The sequence below is a fragment of the Planococcus citri genome, chromosome 2 (genome assembly GCF_950023065.1).
Source record: "Planococcus citri chromosome 2, ihPlaCitr1.1, whole genome shotgun sequence".
In the NCBI taxonomy this organism is placed as follows: domain Eukaryota; kingdom Metazoa; phylum Arthropoda; class Insecta; order Hemiptera; family Pseudococcidae; genus Planococcus; species Planococcus citri.
Window position 1 is genome coordinate 64,083,776 of NC_088678.1, and position 21,421 is coordinate 64,105,196.

At 35.6% G+C, this 21,421-nt stretch overlaps 2 protein-coding genes across 3 annotated transcripts; both read left to right on the forward strand.

Moving 5' to 3' along the window:
• Nucleotides 1-681: 681 nt before the first annotated feature.
• On the forward strand, nucleotides 682-11,558 carry LOC135837013 (putative serine protease F56F10.1). Of its 2 annotated transcripts, XM_065352132.1 has the most exons (10): nucleotides 682-973; nucleotides 1,768-1,949; nucleotides 2,048-2,283; nucleotides 2,531-2,666; nucleotides 2,761-2,944; nucleotides 3,024-3,150; nucleotides 6,782-6,914; nucleotides 6,988-7,160; nucleotides 7,253-7,318; nucleotides 11,288-11,558. In XM_065352132.1, exons 1-10 carry the CDS (start codon nucleotides 746-748, stop codon nucleotides 11,335-11,337), a joined length of 1,515 nt encoding a protein of 504 aa, XP_065208204.1. In that variant the 5' UTR covers nucleotides 682-745; the 3' UTR covers nucleotides 11,338-11,558. The 2 variants fall into 2 exon arrangements, with proteins under 2 accessions (XP_065208204.1, XP_065208203.1); XM_065352131.1 differs by lacking the exon at nucleotides 11,288-11,558 and having other exon boundaries at nucleotides 7,253-9,055.
• Nucleotides 11,559-12,728: 1,170 nt separating this feature from the next.
• Nucleotides 12,729-20,049, forward strand: LOC135837014 (putative serine protease K12H4.7). Its single transcript, XM_065352133.1, has 9 exons — nucleotides 12,729-12,969; nucleotides 13,341-13,522; nucleotides 13,763-13,998; nucleotides 18,102-18,237; nucleotides 18,366-18,546; nucleotides 18,618-18,750; nucleotides 19,299-19,431; nucleotides 19,499-19,674; nucleotides 19,758-20,049. Exons 1-9 carry the CDS (start codon nucleotides 12,751-12,753, stop codon nucleotides 19,865-19,867), a joined length of 1,506 nt encoding a protein of 501 aa, XP_065208205.1. The 5' UTR covers nucleotides 12,729-12,750; the 3' UTR covers nucleotides 19,868-20,049.
• The last annotated feature ends 1,372 nt before the right edge of the window (nucleotides 20,050-21,421 follow it).

Sequence of the window (21,421 nt, forward strand, 5' to 3'; positions counted from 1 at the left end):
TTTTCAGGGAACCCCCCTTTTTTGAATGGTTGTGGTTCCAACCCCCTTGAGGGTAGAAGAAAAGTTGATATGTCACTAGATCGGAAATTTGACGTAGATTCTTGTGTCTAACCTCATTTTTTACTAAAATGCAATGCGGGGGAGAAAATTGCAAAAAACTGGTTTTGGGGGGCTTAGATCCACAATAGGGGAGAAAGCTCAGCAGGGACGACCGGAGACTCATCGGATTCGTGTTCAGCACCAAAAAATGGACCTGTATACCAAAATTCAGCTTTCTACCTCACTTTTCCCAATGGAATGTTATTTTTCCTGGACTATATGTTCAATTTTTTTTTTTTTTTTTGCAGGACCAATGGACCATAAGAACATTCCAGTCAGAAGGATTTCAACGAAATTCATACAAATTCAGGATTAAGACTTGATTTGGCAATGAATTAGAAGGGTTCAAGTAGGGATGACCTCGACAGAAAATTCGCAACTGTCCAGATTTTTGAGAGGGAACGGAGAGGAATGAAAAAGGTCAAAAAAATCAAGCTACATAAGAGCCAATCGATGCTCCTTTTATCGCAGCCATCAAATCCGACACATAGGTAGAGGTACTACGTACTCTTGAATTTCTAATAATATCTGAAACCTACGCAACACAACGAAGTCGACAGATTCAATTAGTTTTACGTTAAACACAAGCATCATTTAGTACGTTTAGTTACTGGTCATATTCCGTAGCATTATCATACCTTGAACGATGTATCTCGAGAAAACAATCAACTGGGTAATATGGATAGTTCAAATTTCAGTTCTGACTGTTCCATCGACGATAAGTAAACAAGAACCTGAAGTTGACAGGCGGTTATATCGAACTTTAAGAGAAGAATATTCACAGACAGATGAAAACCGAGAAGAGACATCCGCCCGATATTTCGAACAGATATTAGACCATTTCAACCCGGTCAATGAAGTAAAATTTTCACAGGTAAACACAAGTAATTCGATGCTTCGACTTATGCAATTAATATTTGTGGCTAATTCGCACTTGACAGCAAAGTAGTCGCCATCTAGCGGTCGAAACAGAACTACAACGAAACTAGGATATAATTTTTCGTTACATGTATTCTTATGGGAGATTTGCGATTTTCAAAAATTAATTAAAAATCGTGTAATTATCGTAGGAGTGTAATTTTTACTTCAAATGAATGTTTAATTCTTCTACTTTTTGAGAAAATTTATTACAATCTCTTAAACATGGTTTTTCTTGCAAAAAAATTGCACCGCATTTACAACGTATTTGCATTGTTTATTGTATCCTGAAATGCTGAAAAACATAGGAAGTGCAAAGCAATTTTTTCACAAGAAAAACAATGTTTAAGAAATTGTAATAAATTTTCTCAAAAAGTAGAAGAATTAAACATTCATTTGAAGTAAAAATTACACTCCTACAATAATTACACGATTTTTAATTAATTTTTGAAAATCGCAAATCTCCCATAAGAATACATGTAATGAAAAATGTTATCCTAGTTTCATTGCTCGTAGCAGCGCGTAGCAGCGCTATCTATTGGGACTGTCAACTGCGAATATGCTCATTAAAAAGCACGACGTCGTACCTACAAAACATTGATCGCTTTTAACCATCCGCCTCAAACCAATGTCTTCAATTACTTATTATTTATTGCTGTCTTTTGATGGAAAAAATGACACCTACAATCGCAAGCTTTTTTCAATAATTTTTCCAAACAATTATGTAATTCTGATATGGCATATTTTCAGCGTTACTGGAGAAACTCAAAGTATCGTAAAGATGACGGCCCAGCATTTCTGATAATACAAGGCGAAGGTCATGGTGTGGTGGACTGGGTTCTTGGTGGGCAATGGGTGTCGTATGCTGAAGCTTTCAATGCTGATATTTTCTCATTAGAGCATCGCTTCTATGGCAACAGTGTGCCGAAAAAGTAAACAACATTATTGTAATTGTTACACAGATTTTTTCAAAATCCTAAATCACAGACTCAATTACGAAAAACTTCAACTATTCACTTTCATTTTGCAGCGATACCACTGTACAGAATCTTATTCATCTGAACAGCGGCCAGGCCATCGCCGATATTGCCTATTTTATACGAGGAGTAAGTAAAGAATACGCAATGTCCAATGATACAAAATGGATCGTGTTTGGATGCGGCTATGCTGGCACTTTGGCAGCATGGCTTCGTCTCAAATACCCTTACCTAGTCCATGGAGCAGTTTCTTCCAGCGCTCCACTTCTGGCCAAGGCGGATTTTTCAGGTAAATACCTATTTCTTAAGTAATACTGGCATATTTCGAATGCAGAATAGAAATCAAATGTCTTTTGACTGACACAGCAACCCTAAATCCTATGTTAGGTCAATTCATTGATTTCCTAACAAAGAGGCCATTTTCATTTTTGGGGATAAACAAAGAATTTGACCCAACATGAAGTTGATTTCAAATAATCCCCATGTAGCAAAACTAAAACCTTTATTTATCGTTTTTTTTTGTTCCATTCCCAAAGAATATTATCAAGAACTAAAATCAATACTTGATCTCCACAATCCGAAGTGTTCTAGTAAAATTGCCGAAGCTAATGAACAATTGGACCGTTTAATCAAAACTGAAAAAGGACGGAGACACGCGAGCAGATTATTTCAGTATACATATCACGTTCATAATTATTCCATAACACTCCAACAAAGACTATAGGTACCTACTAATAATGAACTCTAATCCATATAATCATTCCAGATTATACACTGAATTGGAGAACACTCCAGAGGACATAACATCTCTATTCGACGCATTGGCTGAAAATATTGCCCAAGTTGTGCAAAACAATCGCGGGAAGAGAGCAGCTAGCGCTGTAATAACCGAAGACCCGCCAACAATTCAGACTATTTGTGACATAATGACTTATGCTGGCGTCTCAGCAGTAAGCGTCTAACCCAAAATTTTAATCTCGCAATGTCCTCGTCAATAATACGTACAATTTCCCTATATTTTTGTTACAGCTTGATCTGTACGCTGCAGTCAATATTTTCATAATAAAATCATATCTATGGGGTTGGAGAAATCATAGTAACAAAAACCGTGTTGAAAGACAGAAAAATACCACATACCCGTACTTTTATTATGGAGGTTAGTTACACTCACTAAATAATCATGTAAGTACTTACATAATTCAAGATGCACCGGGGTAAGTTGAGACACCTGATCTGGCGTTTGGAGGGTTTACATTTTGCACTACCTTGTGGAGAGTTGAGCTTACGATCTTCGACCAAATTCTTCAGAGACCTTCATTCTGAGTTGAAAGTTGCCCATCAAACGTTTCAGCTCGGTAAGTGGTGTCCCTGGAGGAGATTTGAAAACCCCGTTTCACTCTCAACTTACCTCACTAGGGAACCTCTTGAGGTGTCACACTCCGATTTGAACGGGACCGCGATTTTTGGAAAGAGCATAGTCTAATACCTCCAAAACCACATTTTCAGCTGCCAAAGTTCATTTTTCGATTTTTGGCGAATTTTTGAAAATTCAAAATTGACTGTTTTTGGCGATTTATGCTTTTTTCTCAAAAGTACGAACTTGATCAGTAAAAATGGTCAAAATAAGTGCCAAAACTAATATTAATTACCTAAATCCAAATTTTACCATTTCCAGCCATTCTGGAGCCTCCAGCGCGATTTTTCAACTTCTCCAGAATTTTTAATTTGCTCCAGAATGCGTGAATATGCATTTGGGCAGATAAAAATCGAGTTGTGTATTATACTCGACCTGTTTAACGAGTTTATCTACGTTTGAGCCGATTTCCAGAGTGCACCTCTAGAGTGGTTTTTTGACCAGCTTTTTTCAAAATTAAAAAATCCAAAAAATCAAAAGACAACCGTTTGTGAGGAAATTTTTGAAACTTGTGCGAATCGCTGTATTTCTTCAAGAACTAACCCCCGGAGCGCAAATTCTACCACTTCCAGCCGTTTTGGAGCGAGAGTGACACCTCAAAAAACCACTCTTGAGGTGTCACTCTCAAAATCGGCTCAAATGTAGGTAAACTCGTTAAATAGGTCGAGTGTAATACATACATGTACAACTCGATTTTTAACTGCCCAACTTCATATAGTCGGGGAGCCCACTTAAGGATAAATTGCAGCCCCCCCCCGTTGATCCCCCGGGACAACTTTTTTCTTAAAGGGGGAGTCCTAAGGGACATTTCTAGCCCTTGTACCCCAAAAAAAAAGTGGCCCTACTTACAAAATGGCGGCCATTTTGATTGACAGGTCAGTCGAAATCGCAGATCTTGCATTCCAACATAGGACTTGCACAAAATTTTTCAAACTGTACAAAGGTAGATCGAAAGATCAAGCACAAATTTATCACCTGTCAAAATTTCAAGTGCTAAAGTGCGATTTTCGATTTTTGGTGAATTTTTGAAATAAATTTAGGCCAAAAATGAGGAAAAAAATCAAAATTTTACCAAATTGACCAAGAAAGCTGATATTTGGGATACACCCGATTTTCGACATGCCAAATCGATTGGAAACTGTTTCAAACCGTTTTGAGCAGTTCTGGAGCCTCCAGCAGATTTTTGAAACTCGTAATTCCCACAACATTTCACCAAAATAGAGTTGGAAAGCTGAAATGTATTCTGCAAACTAATTTCAATACGCTACGAAGTCAACTGCAGGGTGATTTCAAGTCATTTTGGAGCCTCCGGCGACTTTTTGAAAATTCCTGGAGCCTCCATCAGATTTTCGAAATTTTAAATTTTCACAAAATTTCATCAAATGGAGATGGAAAGCTGAAATTTACTCTACGCTCCAATTTAACACCCTCTGAAGACGACTTCAGGTGAGTTCAAATCATTTTGGAGCCTTCAGCGCCTTTTTGAAAGTTACTGGAGCCCCCAGTAGATTTTTGAAATTTGAAATTCCCGCAACATTTTACCAAATGGAGTTGGCAAGCTGAAATTTACTTTGCAAACTAATTTCAATACGATATGAAGTCGACTACATGGTGGTTTTAAATGGTTTTTAAGCTTCCAGCTACTTCTTGGAAATTTCAATTTTCCAAAAAACACCATAAGACCTCTCAAAAAGTGGCTGGAGGGTCCAAAACGACTTGAAATCCACCAGCAGACGACTTCGTAGCGTATTAAAATTAGTTTGCAGAACGAATTTTGACTACCTATCTCCGTTTGATGAAATTTTTAGGAAATTTAAAGTTTCAAAAATTTACTGGAGGCTCCAGTAATTTTCAAAAAATTGCTGGATGCTCCAAAACGACTTGAAATCCACCAGCAGACGACTTCGTAGCGTATTAAAATTAGTTTGCAGAACGAATTTTGACTACCTATCTCCGTTTGATGAAATTTTTAGGAAATTTAAAGTTTCAAAAATTTACTGGAGGCTCCAGTAATTTTCAAAAAATTGCTGGATGCTCCAAAACGACTTGAAATCCACCAGCAGACGACTTCGTAGCGTATTAAAATTAGTTTGCAGAACGAATTTTGACTACCTATCTCCGTTTGATGAAATTTTTAGGAAATTTAAAGTTTCAAAAATTTACTGGAGGCTCCAGTAATTTTCAAAAAATTGCTGGATGCTCCAAAACGACTTGAAATCCACCAGCAGACGACTTCGTAGCGTATTAGAATTAGTTTGCAGAATGAATTTTGACTTTCTATCTCCGTTTGATGAAATTTTTAGGAAATTTAAAGTTTCAAAAATTTACTGGAGGCTCCAGTAATTTTCAAAAAATCGCTGGGTGCTCCAAAACGACTTGAAATTTCCCCTGCAGTTGACTTCGTAGCGTATTGAAATTAGTTTGCAGAATACATTTCAGCTTTTTAACTCTATTTGGGTGAAATGTTGTGGGAATTTCGAGTTTCAAAAATCTGCTGGAGGCTCCAGAACTGCTCAAGACGGTTTGAAACAGTTTCCAATCGATTTGGCATGTCGAAAATAGCGTGTAGCGTGTATCCCAAATTTCAGCTTTCTTGGTCGATTCGGTAAAATTTTGATTTTTCCCCTCATTTTTGGCCTAAATTTGATTTTCAAAAATTCACCAAAAATCGAAAAACGCACTTTAGCTCTTGAAATTTTGACAGGTGGTAAATTTGTGCTTGATCTTTCGATCTACCTTTGTACAGTTTGAAAAAAGTTGCGCAAGTACTAAGTATGTTGGAACGGAAAATCTGCGATTTCGACTGACCTGCCAATCAAAATAGCCCCCATTTTGTAAGTAGGGCCACTTTTTTTTTTGAGTACAAGGGCTAGAAATGTTCCTTAGGACTCCCCCTTTAAGAAAAAAGTTGTCCCGGAGGATCGACGGGGAGGGGGTGCAATTTATCCTTAAGTGGGCTCCCCGACTAATATTCACGCCTTCTGGAGCAAATTCAAAATTCTGGAGAAATTGAAAAATCGCGCTGAAGGCTCCAGAATGGCTGGCAATTGTAAAATTTTGGATTTGGGTAATTAATATTAGTTTTGGCACTTATTCTGACCATTTTAACTGATCAAGTACATTCTTTTTTAAAAAAAGCATAAATCGCCAAAAACAGTCAATTTTGAATTTTCAAAAATTCGCCAAAAATCGAAAAATGAACTTGGGCAGCTGAAAAGTTGGTTTTGGGGGGTTTTAGACTATGCTCTTTCCAAAAATCGCGGTCCCGTTCACATCGGAGTGTGACACCTCAAGAAGTTCCCGTAGGTTACATCAGCACACACACACATCACACATTTACATCATAAGTCATACGATCAATTATTGTTCTCAGAGAGACAATGGAATTACCAACTTTGCACAGAATTTGGGTTTTATCAAACTTCTAGCAAGTCTTCGGATTTGTTTGGAGCTCACATTCCTTCGAAGTATTTCACTAAATCTTGTGAAGATGTATTTGGCCCAGAGTAAGTCATCTTTAGTTCATTTTTTTCTCTTCCCTTTTACTTACATCCATAACTTGACGTGAAATATCTCCAGGTTCAACGAAACACGACTAAACCACGGGATCTATCGAACCAACACCATGTACGGAGGAAAGAAAATAAATGTTGGAAATCTCGTATTTGTTCATGGATCCAACGATCCGTGGAAAGCCCTTGGTGTGACTCATGTACCTAAAAATGCTCCTTATGAGATTATACTTATTAATGGTATGGCATGGCAATGATCTTGACTATCAATATTGGACATTTTCATAGTCTGGGCATGATTAGTGTATGGACTCATCCTTTTTTTGTTTTAGGAACAGCCCATTGCGGTGATATAGATCCGTATGAAGATGGAGACAAAGAGGAGTTGAAAGAGGCTCAAAATAAAATCATCATCATCATATTTATTTACTGTATCAGTACACAAAGTACTATCACAAACTACAAACTTACGTCATATTTTATAATAGGTCTTGAATTAGTTTAGGTTTTAATCTTCTGTTTACTGTTGGTAAAAGAATATCACGTAAATTTGACAATTTTGACATATTACAATATGTATTCATACTTAAAATTAGAGCATGAGTGTACAGATCTGTTACATTTAATTCTCTATGTATTTGTGAATTGCGGACAAACCATGGGCTGTGGGTTACGATGCGAAGAATTTTGTTTTGAAATGTGTTGAGCTTTTTAAAATTTGTTTTAGAGCTACCTATCCATACTATAGAACCAAAAGTCAAGATAGGACGAATCAGGGATGTGTAAAGTAGTTTACCATTTGATATACTGAGATTAGATCTCTTGTTTAGAAGTGGATATAGTAGATTTAAACGATTATAGGCAGTTTTTAATTTGATATCAATATGATCAGTAAAATTTAATTTTGTGTCTAGATGAATACCTAAATATCTGATTGACTCGCTTTTCCAAGGTAAATAGGTATTATCAATTTGAATGTTCATATTGGTATCAATTTTACGAAGAGAAAAGATTTTAGATTCACATTTGTTTGGGTTAAGTTCGAGCTTCCAGCATTTAAACCAGTTAGAACAAGTATTTATAGAATTTTGAAGGGAATTAATAGCTATATCGAGGTTAGCGTTTTGGTGGAGAAGGCAGATATCATCAGCAAAGGATGCAATGACAGAATCTTGTCCTGCTGTGAAGTCACAGCAGAATAGGTTATAAAGTATTGGACTTAAAACAGCACCTTGCGGAACACCAATTGTTATATTTTTAATAGGAGAAAAACTAGAACCTATCCGGACAGTAAACGACCTGTTTTCTAAAAATGATTTTATTATTTTAATCAAGTATAAGGGAAGATTTTGTTGACATAATTTATAAAGTAAACCATTGTGCCAAACAGAATCAAAGGCTTGTTTGACATCAAGAAAACATGCAGTTGAATATAATTTGTTTTCAAACCCATCATTAATGATTTTAGTAATTCTTTGGGCTTGGTAAACACAAGAGTATTTTTTACGAAAACCAAATTGATGAAAAGGAATAGATTCTTTTTTTGAAATTTTACTAAGGATTCGTTTAAGAAGAATACGTTCAAAAATTTTGGAGAGGGAACAGAGGAGGCTGATAGGCCTGTAGTTAGATGGATCATTTTTTGGTTTATTAGGTTTAGGTATCACAATTAAGACAGCAGTTTTCCAATTTTTGGGGAAATAGGATAGTTTAAGACAGGCATTAAAAATATTTACAAGTTGGTTTATAAAATTTTCAGAAAGGTTTTTTAGAGTTAAATTGGTGATACTATCTATGCCTGGAGATTTCTTGTTTTTAAGTTTTTTAAGAATAGTTTTAACTTCAGCAGCATTGGTTTCTTTAATTCTTCTTGTGGGAGTCTTAGTGATGAATGATATAGTTTGTTGCATTAGATTTTCTTCTTGTTGTGTGGTAGAAATTTTCCTACCAAATATTTTTTGAAAATGGTTAGCAAAAAGAATACCTTTCTCTTGGTCTGAAGTAGCTGGAATATCTCCCAAGATTGGGATATCTTGAGGCAATTTTATTATTTGTTTTGTAGCTTTCCAGATATCAGAGTTGTTGATTGGTATATTAGAAAGGAAACTTTGGAATTTATCATTACGAAATTTAAATAGTTCAAATTTAATTTCACGAATGCAGCGATTCAATTTAGTTTTAGTTTCTAGGTTTCTCAATTGCTGCCATTCTTTTCTTACTTTATTTTTTATTTTTATAAGATTTAAAATACGTAAAGGGACTTGCCATTTAAACTTTGGAAGAATTTTTTCTGTAGTGCTAAAGTTATAAACTGTTTTTATTTTATTTGTTATTTCAGAAATAGCATCATCAATAAGATTTGTGGTTTGAAGGTTAATATGGTTAAAAGAGATTTTTTCAGATTCTTCCTTGAATAAAGACCAGTTTGTTTGCAAGATTTTTGAGGGGGGGTTTAATATAGGTTGATTATCTAGTTTTATCAAAACAGGAAGATGATCAGAACTTAATTCATTCAAGACAGTTTGAGAAGTTGGTTTAGTATTTTTATAAAGGACAATGTCCAAGATATCTGAAGTTGGTAAGAAAGTAGGGTTATTAGGGCTTTCTATTTGTAAGGCTAAATTACTACAAATATCTAGCAGCTTTTTACCATTCCCATTTGTTTTGTTACAACCCCAAATGATGTTTTTGCAATTTAGGTCTCCGCAGATGATTAGAGGTTTCTTATCAACTTCACTAATTTTTTGAAGATCTGAGAATAGTAATTTTTTGCGAGGTTCTTTATAAGCTGCTATAAGATTTAAGTGGGAATTTTCAAGTTGAATACCTACAGTTTCTAGATTTTGTAGAGTGGGTATTAATATGGCGTTGTGTTTAATTTCATTTTTAATCAAGATAGCAACCCCTCCAGATGCTTTTATGCTATTACGATTTTTTAGATAAGTTTTGAAGCCTTGAATCTTGAAATTATCATTAGTTGTTAAGTGTGTTTCTGATATACATGCTATATCTATATCATGTATGGATAGGAAGCTCCTTAATTCAAGATCATGGTTTTTAACACCATTTGCATTCCAGTTGAGGATTTTAAGAGAATAATGGTTAGAATTATTTATCATTTTGAATGAATTTGGTTAATTTACTTACCACAGCTTGTAAGAGTGGTAGTGTTAATCGAAGAGCTTCAGTCAAGTTGTTAACCATTTCAATATGGGAGTTGAGGAGCTGCATAATCCCAGATATATCCATATGTAATAACTGATCAGAATTCACATCAGGAGGTTTTGTAATCTTTGCATAGCTTACTGCCGGTGTTGCGATAGTTGGAGTTTTGCGCACGGATCTGGATATGTTAACATTTTCAGGAGCTTGAGGAGCAGAACTTGATGGTTGTTTTTTAATAAACATCGGGCATCCGCGAAAGTTTGCTGTGTGTGGACCATTGCAGTTTGCACATTTTGGTTGAGGCAGTCTTCCATGAGGACAGTTGGAAGTTAGGTGGTTTTCTGCGCATTTCACACATTTAGGAGGTCTTCGGCAATAATTTCTAGAATGGCCAAGTTCTTGGCAATTCTTGCATTGCACAATATCAGGCTTCTTTCGTGGTTCAACTCGAATCAGTACATGATAAATGCTTTTTAAAGAAAAGATTTGTTTTCCATCGTCATCGTCTTTGGTTGTAAGAGCACAAATTGGCAGAGGTTCTTTACTTCTGTTGAAGAGACGGTGCAAACGAATAACAGGTATGGCTTTATCAATCAATTCATTTTCGATATCTTCTATTGACAAACTGGTAGGTATATCTTTGATGACCACTGACAGATGGTTAACTTGGTTTTGAAATGTATGATATTGCCAATTATTGGAATCGAAGAATCTTGTTAGTGCTCGATAGTCATCAGGGGTAGATAAACGAATTCTTATTCTCTTGCCGAATACTTTTGCATCATAATCTTCTAAACCAAGCTCAGCTATTTTACTGGTTAGTTCCTTAATGTTTCCATCAGCCAGAAAAATTGGAGGAACTCTGAATTTTGTTGTTGTTAATTGATTGTTGGTATCTTTTTCTTTGGTAGGTTGTTCATTTGGTTTAGATTCTTCCGGCACAGAGATACTTTCGAACTTGTTCCTGACTGGAATTAACGAAGCTGATTGAGATTGTGCAGATTTGGCTGTTTTTTTTGGTTTTACAAATTTGGCGCCTTCGAACTTTAGGCCAGCACGGATATTTTCTTGCAGATTCAAGATCATGCGCGCTTGGTTAACACGGATGGCTTCAGCTTCTTCAGCGTCTTGAGAATTCATTACTAGGCATTTTATATAAAGTTTAGGAGATGTACACTCTGCGGTGTCTCAAATAGAACTGGAAAATAAAATCAAGACCATACTGCAGTCTTGGTTACAAAGCAAAAAATGATTTTGATAAATCTCAATAAACTCATTTAATAATAGATACCATTCAATATATTTACATTTCTAAATGACCACGCTTTTTCAAAAGATGGTTTCCATTTTTGTTTTTCTGTCTCCATAAGCATTGTATATTGTATAGAAGTGTTTCATATTATTTTCTAATACGATCCCAACACATTATATGTACCTAGGTGAATAAATCCGAGATCCTCGTTCATTTTTTTATATGATTTTCTATTCACCAACTTAGATATGTTGGATGTTCGCTTCCTTGCTCAAGAAAATTTTCGACAGACTTATTTTATGAATTTCATTTAAAAACGTAAAACCATTTTGGTAGGCCACTTTCAAAAATTCCAAAAATCATTACCCATATTTATTTGGGCTCAAAATTCGTTAAAAGTGCTCCAAAAAAAAATTCTGACTGGAATTTTTGATTTTCTATCGAAATTTAGGTAAACCATCGACCCAATTTTGCGATAGCTTTTGAAAATTAATTTTGGATATTACTGATTTTACTTCAAGAGAAAAAATGTTTGGGGTGTTGAAAGTTTGTGGTTAGAGTTTAAAAAGTCTTGAAAACTTGAAGAAACTCACGTTGGAATTTTGACATCAAGTATAATAAGTATTTCAGATTTTAAAAACTGAAAAAAACGACCACTTTGCGACGTTTTCACAATTTTGCTTGACTTTTACAAACTCGGGGAAAATTCCTAAAAATACCTATATAAATTTTAAGATGTTGGAAAACATCATTGAATAGCTAAAATCAAGTCAAACTTTCAAAAAATACATCTTAGGTAATGTAATGCTAATATTTTGTCAGACTTTTATTTTTACATACCTATTTGAAATAAAGACTCCACAACGGTTCAAAACCATTACGAATCGACTCCGATGGTCAAAAATAGCCTATAAATCAAACTTCAGCTAACTCGGTCAAATAACAGAAATTTTAATATCCATTCCACAAATTTTTAACCCAAATTTGAATTTTTAAAGATTCGCCAAAAATCGAAAAATAAAAATATCAGTATCTGAAATTTTAACTGGTGGTACATTTTGGGGTCATTTTTCGACTATCTTTTATATTTTGTAAAATGATCCTTCCCCATTGTTATTAGATCGACAAACGATTGCTATAAATAACAAATACAGAGTGTTGAAGGGGGGGGGGGACACAAGTTAATTGATGATAAACGTGTCCAATAAGTTACAATGTAGGCATGCGGTAAATTGTAATTGTAACGAGAGAAAATGAAATGCAAACCAGCGACAGAAAATTTAATTCATTAACCGAATCTACCTACACCTACTCTTAAATCAGCATTACCTACGTCACGTCACCACTACCGTTGAGACTATTCGAATAAACTCGATCAAGTTCATTAGAAATCATAATTGTTTATCAGACGTCATGTTGCTCGTTGAAGCCATCAACTCAAAGATATGGGTTTTATTAATTCCAAGTTTGATGTTTTCCACTGAGATGGTGTTTGGTCGTAGACGATCAAGTCATAGTTCAAGAGACTCAATTCCAAATTCCGATAGCGAAGAAGAAGAAACACCACCTGATCAGTATTTTGAACAGAAGTTGGATCATTTTAATCTAAGCAATTCAGAAACTTGGCAACAGGTAGGTGAATGATTTATGATTTCAACCTGTTAACTTGAACTAGATACTTTTTAGCATTGCTTAAAATCAACAATCATTTTCGAATTATTGGCAAACATTTTTTTTATATTATTTTAAAATTTCAATTTTTTGAACAAAGTGAACCATAAAAAAGGGATAAGTATAACGAGCGCTTCTCCGGCAGTTCGACAAGATTTTGTCCAACGACTCGAAAATAATCAAAATTTGACCTTTTTTAAAAAATAAATCGCCGCTTGATTTTTACGACGATTTTGCAACATCGTTTTCAAAACACAAACGTCTCCACCTTATTGAATTAAAATATTCTAGTTGGGTAATCAAAAAAATCTTGTCATCTGTAATATTTACAGCGTTACTTTGCCAACTGGAGCTACTATACGCCAACTGGTCCGGCATTCCTCATAATAGAAGGCGAAAGTTGGGCATATTCTGACGAAGTTATTGTTAACCCATGGGTATCGTTTGCAGAAACCTTCAAGGGTGTTATTTTCCATTTGGAGCATCGTTTTTATGGCAAAAGCGTGCCCAAAAAGTAAGTAATCAAATCAATTTCAAGTAAAATTATCCACATCGATTTTGTGTAATCATAGCATGTGAAAAGAAATGATCAAAAATCAAGATCAGTCACTATCATTGAGTAAATCAATGGGTTTTATTCGTTCTCTTTGTGAAGAAAAATTGAAGAAATCGTCGTGTTTTGTTTTATGTATAATCGCCAGAGTTCTTCAATTAAAACAAAATCTATAAGTTGATTAAGTATTTTCCCACGCAGTGATACCAGAACCGAGAATTTGGTTTATTTGAGCAGTCAACAAGCATTAGCTGATATAGCCTATTTCATACAAGGAATAACTAAGCAGTACTATTTGTCTGATGATATCAAGTGGATTGTATTTGGATGTTCGTACGCTGGGAGTTTAGCTGCGTGGGTTCGCATGAAGTATCCCTCTCTCGTACATGGTGCGGTTGCTTCGAGCGCCCCAATACTGGCCAAAAAGGACTTCGGAGGTAATTAAGAAGGTATTTTTACAGATGGATCATTTTGAGCGAATCAGTCAAAAGAGCAAAGAATTTTTTATGCAGGCGCTTTATTTTCAAAAATACAGAAAAAAGAGATTTTTTCATGATTTTTTCATGATTTTTTCCCGTTTAAAGGAGTCGATTTAGGTAGATTTTTTTTTATCGTAAAATACCATGAAATATACGTTAAAAGTACACCATTGACCTAAATTTGGATCAAATTTCCCATTTTGGAATCTCCTGACACACTTTTCGGGTGCCCTAAAGGGCTGAACTACATGTCTGTTTAAAACCAATGTTTGTGACGGACACTGTTTAAAACCATTGTTCGTGATAGACACTGTGTAAAACCAGTGTATGTGACAGACACTGTTAAAAACAAGTGTTTGTGACAGACACTGTTCAAAACCAGTGTTTGTGACTGCCACTGTTTAAGACCAGTATTTGTGACAGCCACGTATTAAGACCAGTGTTTGTGACAGACACTGTTCAAAACCAGTATTTGTGACAGACACTGTTTAAGACCAGTGTTTGTGACAGACACTGTTCAAAACCAGTGTTTGTAACAGATACTGTTTAAAACCAGTGTTTGTGACAGACGTTGTTTGAAACCGGCGTAGACAATGTTTAAAACCAGTGTTTGTGACAGACACTGTTCAAAACCAGTGTTTGTGACTGCCACTGTTTAAGACCAGTATTTGTGACAGCCACGTTTTAAGACCAGTGTTTGTGACAGACACTGTTCAAAACCAGTATTTGTGACAGACACTGTTTAAGACCAGTGTTTGTGACAGACACTGTTCAAAACCAGTGTTTGTAACAGATACTGTTCAAAACCAGTGTTTGTAACAGCCACTGTTTAAGACCAGTGTATGTGACAGACACTGTTAAAAACAAGTGTTTGTGACACACACTGTTGAAAACAAGTGTTTGTGACAGACACTGTTTAAAACCACTGTTTGAAACAGGCACCGTTTAAAACTAGTGTTTGTGACAGACACTATTTAAAACCCATGTTTGTGACAGACACTGTTTAAAACCAGTGTTTGTAACAGACCCAGTTCAAAACCAGTGTTTGAGACAGATACTGCTTAAAACCAGTGTTTGTGACAGATACTGCTTAAAACCAGTGTTTGTGACAGACACTGTGTAAAACCAGTGTATGTGACAGACACTGTTTGAAACCAGTGTTTGTGACAGACTTTGTTCAAAACCAGTGACACTGTTCAAAACCAGTGTTTGTAACAGCCACTGTTGTGACAGACACTGTTCAAAACCAGTGTTTGTGACAGACACTGTTCAAAACCAGTGTTTGTAACAGCCACTGTTTAAGACCAGTGTATGTGACAGACACTGTTAAAAACAAGTGTTTGTGACAGACACTGTTAAAAACAAGTGTTTGTGACAGACACTGTTTAAAACCACTGTTTGAAACAGACACTACTTAAAACCAGTGTTTGAAACAGGCACCGTTTAAAACTAGTGTTTGTGACAGACACTGTTTAAAACCAGTGTTTGTGACAGACACTGTTTAAAACCGGTGTTTGTAACAGACCCTGTTCAAAACCAGTGTTTGAGACAGATGCTGCTTAAAACCAGTGTTTGTGACAGACACTGTTTAAGACCAGTGTTTGTGACAGACACTGTGTAAAACCAGTGTATGTGACAGACACTGTTTGAAACCAGTGTTTGTGACGGACTTTGTTCAAAACCAGTGTTCGTAACAGCCACTGTTCAAAACCAGTGTTTGAGACAGATACTGCTTACAACCAGTGTTTGTGACAGACACTGTTTAAGACCAGTGTTTGTGACAGACACTGTGTAAAACCAGTGTATGTGACAGACACTGTGTAAAACCAGTGTATGTGACAGACACTGTGTAAAACCAGTGTATGTGACAGACACTGCTTGAAACCAGTGTTTGTGACAGACACTGTTCAAAACCAGTGTTTGAAACAGCCACTGCTGTGACAGACACTGTTCAAAGCCAGTGTTTGTGACAGACACCGTTAAAAACAAGTGTTTGTGACAGACACTGTTAAAAGCAAGTGTTTGGGACAGACACTGTTAAAAACAAGTGTTTGTGACAGACACTGTTAAAAACAAGTGTTTGTGACAGACACTGTTTAAAACCACTGTTTGAAACAGACACTGCTTAAAACCAGTGTTCATGACAGGCACTGTTTGAAACCACTGTTTGTGACATGCACCGTAAAAACCAGTGTTCGTGATAGACACTGTCCAAAACTAGTGTTTGTGACAGCCACTGTTTAAGACCAGTGTTTGTGACAGACACTGTTCAAAACCAGTGTTTGTACGAGGGATAGTCGGAAAGTAAGTTTCACATGGTTGAAAAAGTATGAAGTATGAACGCGTGAACATTTTTTGACCAAAATTGGAGTAAATATAGTTCAAACATTCAACCAGATCTGACAAAATTTATTCTGCATTTGGGTGCATTGTTCGCATTTTACAGCGTGATTAGTAGAGTGCTGATAAAAAACATCCGTCCAAAAATTATATTTTAGAAAAAATTAATTTTCCAAGCTATCAAAAGAAAAATTCTCTGGAAAATTGATTGAGAACCACTCAAGACATAACATAGTGACATTATTTTGGTTCAATCAAAATCCAAATCAAGTAGATTGTTCAGTGATAATCTGCTGAATGTCGGCATTGTCAAAAGTCACTCAGCACCAGAAATTTTGTAACCATCACATGAACAATTTACAGCGCCAAATAACGTATCAACTTGAAAAAACAGTAGTATGATATCTTTTGAGTAATTCATGATGAATTTTACTCATAATTATTAGGTACAACTGAAAAAAAATTTTTTTTTGCTAAATACTACATTTGGACGGGTGTTTTTCATCAGTACTCTACTAATCACACTGTAAAATACGAACGATTCACCCAAATGCAGAATAAATTTTGTCAGATCTGGTTGAATGTTTGAGCTATACTTCCTCCAATTTTGGTCAAAAAATGTCCACGTGTTCATACTTTTCCAGCCATGTGAAACTTACTTTCCGACTACCCCTCGTAACTGACCCTGTTCAAAACCAGTGTTTTGAGACAGACACAGCTTAAAACCAGTGTTTGTGACAGACACTGTTCAAAAGCAGTGTTTGTGACAGCCACTGTTTAAGACCAGTGTTTTTGACAGACACTGTTCAAAACTAGTGTTTGTGACAGCCACTGTTTAAGACCAGTGTTTGTGACAGACACTGTTCAAAACCAGTGTTTGAGACAGACACTGGTCAAAACCAGTGTTTATGACAGACACTGTTTAAGACCAGTGTTTGTGACAGACACTGTGTAAAACCAGTGTTTGTGACAGACACTGTTCAAAACTAGTGTTTGTGACAGCCACTGTTTAAGACCAGTGTTTGTGACAGACACTGTTCAAAACCAGTGTTTGAGACAGACACTGGTCAAAACCAGTGTTTATGACAGACACTGTTTAAGACCAGTGTTTGTGACAGACACTGTGTAAAACCAGTGTTTGTGACAGGCACTGTTTGGAACCAGTGTTTGTGACAGACACTGTTTAAGACCAGTGTTTGTGACAGACACTGTGTAAAACCAGTGTTTGTGACAGACACTGTGTAAAACCAGTGTTTGTGACAGACACTGTGTAAAACCGGGGTTCGTGACAGATACTGTGTAAAACCAGTGTATGTGACAGACACTGTTAAAAACCAGGGTTTGTGACAGCCACTGTTCAAGACCAGTTTTTGTGACAGACACTATTTAAAACCAGAGTTTGAAACAGACACTGCTTAAATCCTTAAAACCAATTCGAAATGCTCCTCATATCGCACATTCATAAAAATTTTTTTTATTCCACTTATTATGAGTGCCTTTTCAAATTTAAAGACAATCTGATGAAGGTAGGTAGGTAGAAGCTGAGCCGAGTCGTATGCCTAATTATGCTCTCAAATGTCAGGAAAATTCGAGTGACCAATAATGGTAACTTGACGTATCAGAAGTGCTGGTTTCGAAATTTAACTTTTTTTTTGTTGTATCAAACCTGTGGATTTCACAAAATTACCAGTGGGTATATTAATGATGATTCATTTTTGAAGAATACTATGAAGTTGTCAAAGCGTCGTTGGACTCGTACCATCCAAATTGTTCCAGCAGAATTGCCGAAGCTACTCAAGAATTGGATCGTTTAATTAAGACTGAAGCAGGCCGAAAACACATCACTAAATTATTCCTGTAAGCTTAATAAACCTACATAACACGTTTACTGATCTATGATATTTTGTATATGGATGGCTATTTCTTATACAAGAGGTGAAACGGAGAAGATTTATAATAATGTGAGACGACGTCTTATTTTACAGATTATGCACCGAATTGCAAGACAAATTAAGTGAAATAGCGTCATTTTTCCGTTTGTTGGCAAACAGGGTGTCCTACATTGCCCAATACGACAAAGGTCATCGAAAATCCAACAATGAAATACCTCCCAGGAGATCGATTGAGTTTCTATGTGACATTATGACCTATTCCGATGCCTCAGCAGTACGTGACTCGATTAGGATTTGATATCATTGACATTTGCAATCTTTGGTTTCATTTTCATTCTTCAACAGCTTAACCTATACGCTGCTGTCCATGTGTTAAATTTGGTGCAAAACGATTGGAATTGCGCACATCACGATGATAAGTTTCTCATCGAAGAGTGGAAGAAAACAGACATCGATACCATTCTAGCGGGAAGTGGTGGTTAGTATTTTTCAGCAAAATAAATAATATCCCAACTTCTTGTTCTATGTAAGTATAGTGCAGTGGAAAATTGATTAGATACCTACTTTGTATTGACAGTAGATTGCTGAAAAATTGCTCCCTACCTAAGTCGTCGCCGCCGTCTGTGTCACTTCTACTCTACAAGAGATAGCAGGCATCATAAAATTTATCCAATTCAATCAGCTCCTGTAGTGGTTGAGGAATTAATTATGGTTCAAAAGTAGTGTTTCTTAACCATTTTAAACACAATTTAACTGAATTATTCCATTATCCACAATTCTAATAAGCGGTACTAGTTTGAGTTCAGGACTCATTGAAGCAACGGTTCTATACTCTAGGAGGGGAAAAAGTTCTCAAAACTCAAAAATACAAGTACCTAGGTATCTAAACATCTCAACATGAATTTCTGAACAATTGATTACCTATACTTCTGAAAAAATGTTTGACTAATCATTGATTTCAAAATGTTAGTTTTTACGAATTATTTTATTATGATTAATCGATTATTATTTTACAACTTGTGTTAGAAAGACAATGGTTTTACCAAACGTGTACAGAATTTGGTTACTATCAACGTTTTACCACGACCTCGGATACATTTGGAATTCACCTACCTTCAGAACAAAACGTGGAAATATGCGAGAAAGTATTTGGTCCAGAGTAAGTTTGTTCAAGAAAATACATCTCGTATTTCTTTACCTATCGATGAAACTAAAACAATTTTCAGATTCAATGAAACACGACTGAAAAATGGTATTTATCGGACAAATACTATTTATGGAGGATTGCAAGTAAACGTTGGAAACCTCATATTCGTTCATGGATCCAAAGATCCATGGCATCCTCTTGGAATAACTCGAGTTGAAAGCGAAAATTCTCCTTACGAGGTCGTATTTATCAATGGTATGATTTATAATATTCACCAACTCGATCACTGATTTGTATACCTACATGGTGAGATCTAAGCAGTCATTTTACCATTTTAGGAACCGCACATTGCAGTGATACAAACTACTATGATAAAGAAAGAGACGAAGTCAAAGAGGCAAGAAAGAAAATTAAAAATATAGTGCAGTCCTGGTTGCAAAATAAATGAACCCGAAGGCTGAAGATATACAAAAGAACAGTTTGCGACGTTTTGACAATTTTGCTTGACTTTTACAAACTGAGGAAAAATTCCGACGAACTCTTGACATTATGTCAGACTTTTAAAAACTTTGAAAAATTGAATTGCTGAAATCATGTCAAACTTTCAAAAATTACATCTTGATGCTAATATTTTGTCAGACTTTTTTTTTATTTGAAATTTATTATGTCAACTCGAGCAAAAAACATACTAACATTTTGAAACTTTCTTTGGAGAAGACACTTCAATACTCATTTTTTTCAAAATTGGGGAATCCGAACACTCGCTGGAGATTCCAAAACGGTTCAATACCATCACGAATCGACTCCGATGGTCAATAATAGCCTATAAATCAAACTTCAGCTATGTAGGTCAATTTACAGAAATTTTGATTTTTTTTCTATGAATTTTTGGCCATTTAAATTTTTAAAAATTCGTCAAAAATCGAAAAATAAATTTCAGCACCTAAAATTTTAATTGTTGTGGTATATTTTGGGTCTATTTTTCGACTCTGTTTTGTATTTTGTAAAATGTTCCGTCACCATTGCTATTAGATCGACAAAGGATTGCTATAAATAACGAAAACAGTGAGGGGGGAGATACACGTGTAGGCATACGGTAAACTGTAATTGTAACGAGAGAAAATGAAATGCAAACCAGCGACAGAAAATTTAATTCATTAACCGAACTACGTACACCTACTTTCAAGTCAGCATTACCTACTTCACGACTACAATTGAGACTATTCGAATAAACTCTCATCAAGTTCATTAGAAATCTTATTTGCTTATCAGACATCATGTTGCTCGTTGAAGCCATCAACTCGAAGATATGGGTTTTATTAATTCCAAGTGTGATGTTTTCCACTGAGATGGTGTTTGGTCGTAGACGATTAAGTCATAGTTCAAGAGACTCAATTCCAAATTCCGATGGCGAAGAAGAAGAAACACCACCTGATCAGTATTTTGAACAGAAGTTGGATCATTTTAATCTAAGCAATGGAGAAACTTGGCATCAGGTAGGCGAATGATTTAGGATTTCAACCTGTTAACATGATCTGTATTTTTTAGCATTACTTAGAATCAACAATAATTTTCAAATTATTGGCAAAGTTTTTGAAAAATTCAATTTTTTGAGCAAAGTGAACCATAAAAAAGGAATATAGCGAGCGTTTCTTCGGCAGTTCGACAAGATATTGTCCAACGACTCGAAAATAATCGAAATTTGACCTTTTTTAAAAAAAAATAAATTACCGCTTGATATTTACAACGATTTTGCAACACTTTTAACAAAACACAAACGCCTCCAGCTTATTGAATTAAAACTTTCAAGTTGATCAAAATTTTTTTTTTTTTCGATGTGATTGGTTATGCATGTACTTACACATCCTGTATGTACAGGGTGGACAGAAATATCGTGAACCCCCGAGAAATTTTTTCATTAAAAATATGGGTTGGCAACGTGAAATAGAATTCTGATGCATATGGTTGGTGGAGACTTATCATCTCAGTACAACAACCAATC

Coding starts and splice junctions, on each gene's coding strand:
- LOC135837013 (XM_065352131.1), top strand. CDS start 746: ATGTATCTCGAGAAAACAATCAACTGGGTAATATGGATAGTTCAAATT. Junction 974..1,767: donor ATGAAGTAAAATTTTCACAG/GTAAACACAAGT, acceptor GCATATTTTCAG/CGTTACTGGAGAAACTCAAA. Junction 6,915..6,987: donor GAAGATGTATTTGGCCCAGA/GTAAGTCATCTT, acceptor AAATATCTCCAG/GTTCAACGAAACACGACTAA.
- LOC135837014 (XM_065352133.1), top strand. CDS start 12,751: ATGTTGCTCGTTGAAGCCATCAACTCAAAGATATGGGTTTTATTAATT. Junction 13,523..13,762: donor GGCAAAAGCGTGCCCAAAAA/GTAAGTAATCAA, acceptor TTTCCCACGCAG/TGATACCAGAACCGAGAATT. Junction 19,432..19,498: donor GAGAAAGTATTTGGTCCAGA/GTAAGTTTGTTC, acceptor AACAATTTTCAG/ATTCAATGAAACACGACTGA.